Here is a 9,015-nt window from a genome sequence, read left to right on the forward strand (position 1 = left end):
AAGCCTGAGGCTGCCCCCTGGGCTCTCTGGGAAAAGCTGAAGGGAAGGTGAGCCAGGGGCCACCTCCTGACTGTGCCCTCTTCCCCAGAGGAGGAGGTCAATTTCCTGATGGGCATTGCCCTGGAGAAGATTGCTTTAATCCCTTTCGCCTACCTGATGGACCTGTTCCGCTGGAAGGTCTTTGATGGCACCATCCGGAAGGACGTCTACAACCAGGAGTGGTGGAACCTCAGGTGGGGAGACGATGGCCGCCCTGGGCTCTCCGCCCCCTCTGCCCCCTGGTGGGCCGGGCTTCCGGGTCAGCCTCATGGACACTGCCCATGCCGTGTCCTCTCTATGATCTTCTGCGCAGGGCTCAACCCAGCCACTGCACACACACACACACACACACACACACACACACCTGCCTCTGGTTTAGCATCCTTAGGCATGTTCAGGGTCAGAACTGGCTGCTGAAAGAGCCTGCCGGCAGTCAGGCAGCACCCGCTTGAGCAAGGGGCATCCACGGTACATCTTCTCACCCGACCACTGGCCGTTTGATGGGCTAATGGATGGCCAGGGCACCCCATCTCCACCAGGCCTCAGTATGACCTGCTCAAGTCTGCCAGGCACAGCGTGATTTGGGGTGACCATGAAGGGGCTGCCCGCTCTGCAGGAGGCCCTTCTGTTTCTTTGATCCTGTGCAACATCCCAGGGTCATTCGCAGGAGCAGAATGCGTGAGCAGCCCACGGCCCCACGGCACCCCAGCCTGGCAAAGCTGGGTGCTCCTCTCTTTGTCCACTCTCCCTCCTAGCCGCCCCCCCCCCGCCTCCCGCCGAATTCAGGCCCCAGGCTCCCTAGTGAGGTTGGCAGAGTCTTGACCTTGTACTCCTCCAAGGGCAAACCCCACTAGCCATCTGGGCTTACCCATAGGGGCCCTTTCCCTTCCTGGGTCATCTGCACCTACCACCACCAATATGGGGGAATCCAGGGGCACAGGGAGAGAGGTGGGAAGTTCCTGGGCCGGAAGGCTCTGTCAACCGGGAGAGATACCGCCCCACTGTCTGTCGACCGCAGAGCATGCCTCAGAGGCGACCAGTGAGCCAATAATCAAACAATGAGAACTTTTCATAGACTTTGTCTCATCCCAGGGATGGATCATTTTACCCCCATCTTAGACAACATTTTGCAACAAGGCTCAGTGACAGTAACTTTCCCATAGTCACACAGCCCAGAGGGTTAATGGGATCTGCCAGTGACTAGTTCTATGACTTCCCACCAGTTCCTTGACCTCTAAACTTTGGTCTCATCTGTAAACTGGGAATGATAACAGCTCTATGCCACAGAGATGCTGTTCCGTTTTCTTTTTGGCTGTTCTTGCCAGATGAGACGACCTTGTTGATTGGTCTCTAACCGTCTTCATCATTAGGATTATAAGCAAGATCTTGTGAAGCCCATTCCCTCCCAAGTCCCCAGAACCATGCTAGTGTTGAGTGAGTCTGTGTGAAGAGCTTAGCATGGTTCCTCCGCAGAGGAAGTCAGTGTTACCCACTATTACCATTTGACGCTGATTCCCAATCCCCTGTGTTTTCAATTCATTTATTTCATCTATAAAAGTGCATGAAATGTCCTGCGTCAGCCAAGTCCACTTTTGGTAGCTGTGCAAATACTTCTAAGGGAAAAGGCTCTGAGAACCCAGCTGGGTGGTACCGGCCCCCCATTCTCCCTGGCAGGTTGAAGTACCAGGGCCTGTGCCCCCCCATCCCTCGGACAGAGGAAGACTTTGATCCCGGTGCCAAGTTCCACATCTCTGCCAGCATGCCCTACATACGGTAACGTCTGGGCCTGGCAGCAGAGGCAGCTCTGGGAGTTGGGGGTTGGGAGTGGTGCTTGGGAACTGGGCTGAGGATTCCCAGGAAGGCCCTGGATCCGAATGTCCCCCCACAAACCCACCTATCTGTTGGGTTGCACAGCCCACCCTGGGACAATTTGGGCTTTTAGATCAGATCCTGCACGGAGGACAGAGCTGTTGGGAAGGTTCTAAACCATTTCTACTGTCCCCAAGAGGAGGGCAGGGAAGAAGGAGGCAAGGGCTGGTTCAGAAGGCTAAGGAGGGGAGCCTCTGGCTGAGGTGGGACCTTGCCGAAGGAGCCTCCGTCCAGAAAGACTGGCCCTGGCAGAGCCCTCGGGCCCCTGCCCATCAGAGCGGCCAGCCTCCAAATGGCTCTGGGCTTCCCACCCCTGCCACCAGCTCCCCAGCCTGCCCTCCCGTTCCTCTACCCAGGTACTTCCTCAGCCTCGTGCTCCAGTTCCAGTTCCACGAAGCGCTGTGCAAGGCCTCGGGTCACGTGGGCCCCCTGCACCGCTGTGACATCTCTAACTCCAAGATGGCTGGGAAGCTCCTGGAGTGAGTGCTCTCTTCCCTCGTTCTCAGCTCCCCCTGCCCCTGTCTGGACACTTAGCCCCTGGCCCCTTGTCCTCACCAGGCCACCCTGGGTACCCCAGCCAGGCCTCATGGACCTTAGAGTGTAGGGGAAGTTCTTCCTTGTGTCAGACTGCAGTCTCTCCGACAATAATCAAAGCCCATTTCCTTGTGTGTAGCCCCTCATGCTCAGATGCACTCTCTGGCCTCTGCTGCACACACACACACACACACACACACACACACTCATATTCACAGTCATTCTTACATTCTCATACCCACACACTCGCACCTTCTCACACACAAGTTTGCACACACTCACTACTTACACACTCCCTCACTCACCTGTGCTCATGGTTCCCCACACATGCATGCGCACACACACACACATGCCAATAAATCAAACTGTCCCCAATGGGAAGTCACACTGGAGTCTGTCCTCGGCATCCAGACTTCGATCCGACCCCCTTCATCCTTTCCTACTCTCAGCAGCATTGAGGCACCTTCGGGTGCACACGGCTCTTCCCACCTCCTCCTGGAGGTGCCCAGATGCAGCTCCCAGGCTGACACAGGTCGCTTTCACACCAGCCTTTGGGATGCGCTGGTCAGCGTGTGGTCCACTTTGACTCCCTACCCACAATCTTTTCTTCCTGCAGTTGGGATCCAGCCATCCTTTCTATTCCTGCCTCTGCAGAGGTGGTTTTAGCCCTGAAGCAAACCTGGAGGGCAGTGGGGGGGGCCAACCCGATGGCGGGGGAACATTTGCTGGTAGAGGCTGGGCTCTTTGAGGAGTGCTCCTATGAGGTCTCACGTGAGCGGGTCGGAACCTGCAGAGTGGATATGATTAGCCACATTTCATAAATAATGAAACAAAACTAAGAGAGAAAATATGTTTGCCCATCACTCATCTAGCAAGTGGCAAAATCAGACTTTGAGTCCCGAACTGACTCCAGGAACGCATTCTCATTCACACGGTTGCTTCCACCAATCAAGGGGTCCAGGTCTGGTGAGGTTAGACTTCGGTCCACTGGCTCCAAGGTCCGTGCTCCCACCACTGGAGATGCAGAGCCCACCCACTGACATGGTCTTCTCCCCACCAATTTTCAACCTTTTTCAGGGGGTCCATTTCCCTGATTGGTCAAGGTGATCTTGAGTTTTATTCCTGTCTCCCAGAGGATTAACATAGCCACGTAATTTAGTATCCTTCAGAAATGTAAGGACCATATTTTGATTCCACCCTGGGGTTTGTCAGGAACCACTAGGACGGTTGGAGCTGCGGGACTGTTCCCCTGGCTTTGCTCCCAGGGGGGGCTGCACCTTGCAGGCCGAGTGTCAACCTAGTCTGCTTGCTTTTCCTTCTTTCCACACTGCAGGGGTTTATCATAGCCGATGGCCCGTGTTGGAGTTTTTCTGACCTTGTGGAACATAAGGGGCCTCTCTGCTCGCTGCATTCATGTCTCTGGCTTCCCATCATTTATTCATTCAGCAAACATTTAGTTGTGCACCTGCCAATCAGCCTGCCCTGTGTCCAGCAGGGGGCAATGGGCCACAGGATAATGACCACACTACAAGAAAGGAGCTGGTGCGGTAGGAAAGGGCTTTGGTGAACATGCAGAGAGGGTGAGGAGGTCCCGCCGGGGGACAAGGAAGGGATCTCTGTCCCCAAAAGCAGAAGTGCAAGAAATAGCGACATCTGTTTTCTATACATCAACTCACGTTTAACTCTGAGCCTTCACCACGTGATGGGTGGGACATCTGACCTCAGTCATTCCCACCACACCCTCTCCTGCTACCACCCTCAGGGCACATGAGGCTCCCCCCATCTGACATGGCACCAAAGCACCTGCCAGTCAACACTGGTCATTGCTCTCGCATCCTCACACATGGCTATCCAGACCCCTGGATGCCAGGGAAGACCCCAAGTTCACAGGTTTAGGACTTTGAATGCTGTCTTCTGGGCAGAGGTCAGAGGAGAGGGCTCTGGGAAAAGAGGATGTCCTGAGCTTTGGAGAAATGACACAGAGCAGAGTGGACTATAGGTTGGGTGTGGGGGGTGAGTGCTTGCAGAGGAGAAGAGGGAGGGCAAGATTCTTGGCTGCTTTTTTTTTTTTTTTTCCCCTTGGCTGCTTTTTTAATATATCTTAGAATTTGACTCATCTTCCTATATGTGATTGCTCTGGGTTGGTTCTGCTGGGAATGGAGAGTTGAAGTGGATTTGATCCAAGTTCCCAAAGCCCTTGGCTCATCTGGCTGCTGTGGTAGGCCCGACCTTGTCCATGGGACACCTTGTAGCCACCTTGGAGTTGAGGGTTCCAGTTACAACCTTTGCAAGTCTCAGGTGCCGGCCACACTGGCTGTGAGCCGGGCTTGGGTCAAACCTCTTGTTCCACTGTTTCTAAGTGGGCAGACTTTCAGTGGTCAAAATTTTTCTCTCATCAGGTCCTTCCTTTTTCCCAGGACCCGCATCTGATAAAATCGTCTTACCTAAATTTAGTTGTGGGGTTTTGTTTTGTTTTTCTTTTAATCTTGCTGACTTTTTCCCTGCATGTCTCTCAGATCTTAACTACATTTTCCCCTGGTGGTTTCTGTCGAGGATCCACTAACTTTTAGTTTCCCTGTCATTCTTTCTCTGCTGTTTATGAAGCAATGCATACAAGTATGTGCATGCTACAAAGCCTTCTCTCACCACCATGATGTGGCTTAGTCTGCACCACGGTGAAAGGTGGGTATCAACGGGACCCATTTTCCTGACGGAGAAACTGAGGCTAAGAGGAGCTAAGTTGATTGCCTGAAGTTATACGGCCCATGAGTAGCACTGCTGAGTCTTGAACGTGGGTCCCGTTAGTCTAGACTCCACAGTCTTGACTTGTGGGCCTCTAGAGCCCCTCTCTCTCCTGGTCAGAACTCGGACACAGATTAAGAAGGATCAACCTATGCCCCCCACTGCCTCTGCAGGGGGCCCTAGTGGGAACAGCCCAGAACCCTGGCTTCTGCAAAACACTGTGCCCCCACCAAGCCACAGGCTGGTCCCCCTGCCACCACCAAACACCAGGTGTGCTGGGTGATAGCTGACATTAAGGCAGTGCCTCAGGCAATGCACAGAGTGCATCCCATGCTGGTCATCTCCCTAGTCCTCCTAAACACTCCCTGCGACTAGAAAGGCCCCTACCCCACTGACATAGAGCACCTCATGGTAAACAGTGTCTCAAGACTATATGCCTCTCTGAGTCCAGGAGAAGAATGTTCATCACATAATAAGAAGCCCCTAACATTTATCGCCTGCCTACTATGGTTTAATCATCGGGCCAACCCTAGGAAGTAGTACTGTTATCTCCATTTTGTGAATATGGACTGTGAGACTCAGGGAGGTTAAGTCACTGGCCCGAAGCCCCACAGAGTTCAAACGCAGGTCAGTCTTATTTCAGAGCTTGTGATTCTATCCCTGGCGCTGAGCACTGTGGGAAGAGCCTGGCTGGCAAAGCCGTGACGCCAGGGTGGGGCACAAGAAAGGGTCCCAGCAGCACCGGCTGATACTCCCACACAGTCTCACAGCTGTGTCCAATCTTCCAGAGACACCCTAAAACTAGGCTCCAGCAAGCCCTGGCCAGAAGTTCTGCAGAAGATAACCGGCCAGCCCGACGTGTCCGTAAGAGCCCTCATGACCTACTTCAAGCCCCTGCTAAACTGGCTGGTCACCGAGAATGTGCGCCACGGGGAGATCCTGGGCTGGCCAGACTTCAGCTGTACCTTTGAAGGTTTGATCATGACCTTAGTGCTAGCTCTGGTACAGCCCCAAGCCCTACCCCAGACTGCCCTGGGCCAGGTGCCACCCCAACCCAGCTTTAACCCCTAACCTATCTACGACCTGGCTTGACCAAGTAACAGCCCTGTTGCTACATGGCCCAGTCTGCACCTGAGGCAGCCTTGACCAAGACCGCAGCCCACAGCCCAGCCACTGGCTCAGTTGTTTTCTTGCACACCATTCAGTTAGAAGGCCCGGTTGAGCATAGGGTGGGCTTCTTTCCTCCTGACCCTTGCACAGAGCCACCACTGGGCACCATAGGGATGTAGCCCTATCTATGCCCGTCTCCTTCTCCTCTCCCTCCTATTCCTCTTTCTCCCCCTCCTTCCAGGGCAGTGCCCTCACGTGTGCCTTGGAAGGTAGGTACCTGAGGCTGAGGGAGGAGGCCAGTGGCAGGCAGGTCTCTGATTTCCTTGGGGCACCCCAGGGCTCTTTCCCTCCTCCTGCCGGCTCTACAAGACTCCCATGTCTTCCACAGAAAAAGACACAGACAAGGTGACGTTTCTGAGTCTGGAGCTGAACCCTGACCAGGCCAAATTTGGGCAGTGGGTGTTGCTGGCCCTCAGCTTGGTCATGTTCCTGCTGGCCCTACTGCTGGCCTGCAGGTTGTACTCCCGGGAAAAAAGGTCACTGTCCCAGGACACCAACGCCCAGGACACTGGTTCACGGGACTCCAGTGCCCCTGAGAAACAGCCCAAGGCCTACTTCCTGGGTGTAGCCATGGCGCCCCGCCTAGCTGCCAGAAGACAGTGGATCCTGCTGGGCATCTGCCTGGCCCTGACGCTGTGCTCAATCTGCCTGATCATTCGGATTTTCACACAGCACTACAGGAAGCCTCCGTGGATGAGAGCTGAATGGTGGAGCTGGGACTAGACACCAGTACGACTGGTGAGGCTGGAGGGCAAGAGGAGGGCAGGCAAGGCAGAGAGGGCTGAGGGGCTGGGGAGGAGACCACTTGCATGCATAGTGTCCAGCTGCAGTTGGGTGCAGCTGTGGCCGATCTGGGCACATGGGGGTTCGTAACTGTGTGTGTGGAACTCATGTATGTGCGCAGGCTGCTGACTCTTGTGTGATTTCAGGTATGCTCTGGCTTCCAGACCAACCTCTATCCCCTAGGGAGGCCTCAGGAACCATGGTTTTAGCGACCCAGTGACCATGTCATTCCAATCCAGTCCTCACCCCAGTTCATGCCCCAAACTGTTCTTTCCACAGCCTGTGAGGCTGAGCCAGGACATGCCCAAGGACTGTCCTCTCTGGCTAGAAACAGGACCCTGCTTCAATCCCCTTATAAAACATAGTCAAGTAGAACCGGACATTCTGTACAAATCACTAGTGCCCGTTCATGAACACTGTGCTCTGTGGGCTACCTCGCACATTTTTCTGCTTATCCCCTGGCCTACCCTGTGTTGGGCTCCATAATCCAGCCCCAAAAGCTGCTTGCCAGCTGTGTGAGATGCAACATGGCCCTCCCTGGCCCAGTCCCGGCTCCCAAATGGAGACAGTGGGGAGCTGGGCACCAAGCCAGGCTTGATTAATGATTGACTTCTTTAATATTTAAACAAAGCTCATCTCCAGCCACTCCGCTCCAGAGATGGCCTTGTTCAACACGCACACACCTGCTGCCTGGCCTGTTGCCCTGGGGACGGAGCACAGGGCAAACAGCACCTTTCCAGGCTCAGTGGGGGAGGGGAAAATGGGATGATGAGAGCTGTAGGAGGGCATTTGGGAAATGAGTAGTCTGGGACAAGCTTGAAAAAAGAGAGAGAGAGAGAGCCTCTGCTCCTTCCTCTTCTAGCCCTTTCTTTCCCGCCTGGGTCTGCCCACCACGGGGATGCCACATCCAATATATGTAGGCTCACTAAGTTGGGAATGAGGCCCCAAGGGTGAAAATCAGTGCCTGTCAGAGATTAGGGGAGTCTTGAGGCAAGTAGCCATATAACCAGTAACCGCAGAGACAGGCAGTAGGGCCACGGCTGAGTTGGTGGGAGCACAGTGAAAAGATGGGACTGGCTCTGTCTAGGTTAAGGATCTGAACCCAGATGTCAAGGGTTCAGGGAACAAGAGGGACTTGGCTGAGATCTCCATGGACCCTACCTCTGCCCCAGGTTTCAAGAAGTCTTCCTGAGTTCTAGCTAAACCCAAGAATTCCCTGCTCTGCCTGCAGGCTCCACAGCACTCTTATTTGATGTTTCTGTCACTGCTTTCACTTTGCTGTGCTGTAATGTCCTTATTTGTCCCCATTACTAGCTGGTAGCTCTGTAAGAACAGGACACCCATCAGGAGTGTGCCCCTGCATAATATCTTTAGCCAGCACAGGCCATAGAACATGGTGGAGACTTGGAAAATGTCTGAAAGTGAATGAATGAGTATCCCACTGCCCAAGTCCCCCCTCAGAGCTCAGCATCCTGCTCTGAGTCCACGAGAAACAGCCCCACTTTTCCTCCACAGCCAGCCTGCACCCCCAAAATAAGGGGCAGCCAGGACAACTCTGCCCCCCTAGGAGGCCACACTTGCAGCCTTCCCATTCCCCAGCCACAGTGGCCAGCCAGGCCCCCATCCGGCATTGTGGCTCTGCGTGGCAAAGGCACACCCAGCCCAGGACTCCAAGCCTCTCATCTGGACTCCAGCAGAAACCTCACTGAGCCTCCTTGTCCATCCTCTCTCCCCAACCCGCCATTGTAAAGTTTCTTTCACTGGACTATTTCCTTCGTGTCTAACTGCCTAAGAACTTGCTTGTCCATCAATTAAATCTAGATGTTCAAAATGGCATCCGAGGGTCTTTATCAATTCCCCTTTTGTCCAAACCTCACC

General features: G+C 54.2%; 1 protein-coding gene across 1 annotated transcript in view; it reads left to right on the forward strand.

Moving 5' to 3' along the window:
* ACE (angiotensin I converting enzyme) overlaps positions 1-8,973 on the forward strand; it is a 38,800-nt gene extending 29,827 nt beyond the window's left edge. The window contains exons 35-40 of the mRNA XM_082706775.1: positions 89-233; positions 1,714-1,812; positions 2,265-2,387; positions 5,973-6,157; positions 6,683-7,092; positions 8,653-8,973. Of these exons, the coding sequence (XP_082562901.1) occupies positions 89-233; positions 1,714-1,812; positions 2,265-2,387; positions 5,973-6,157; positions 6,683-7,077 (947 nt within the window). The 3' untranslated portion in view covers positions 7,078-7,092; positions 8,653-8,973. The remainder of the gene's footprint in view (positions 1-88; positions 234-1,713; positions 1,813-2,264; positions 2,388-5,972; positions 6,158-6,682; positions 7,093-8,652) is intronic.
* The last annotated feature ends 42 nt before the right edge of the window (positions 8,974-9,015 follow it).

Source organism: Mustela nivalis, assembly GCF_964662115.1.
Source record: "Mustela nivalis genome assembly, chromosome: 17".
Classification (NCBI taxonomy): Eukaryota; Metazoa; Chordata; class Mammalia; order Carnivora; family Mustelidae; genus Mustela; species Mustela nivalis.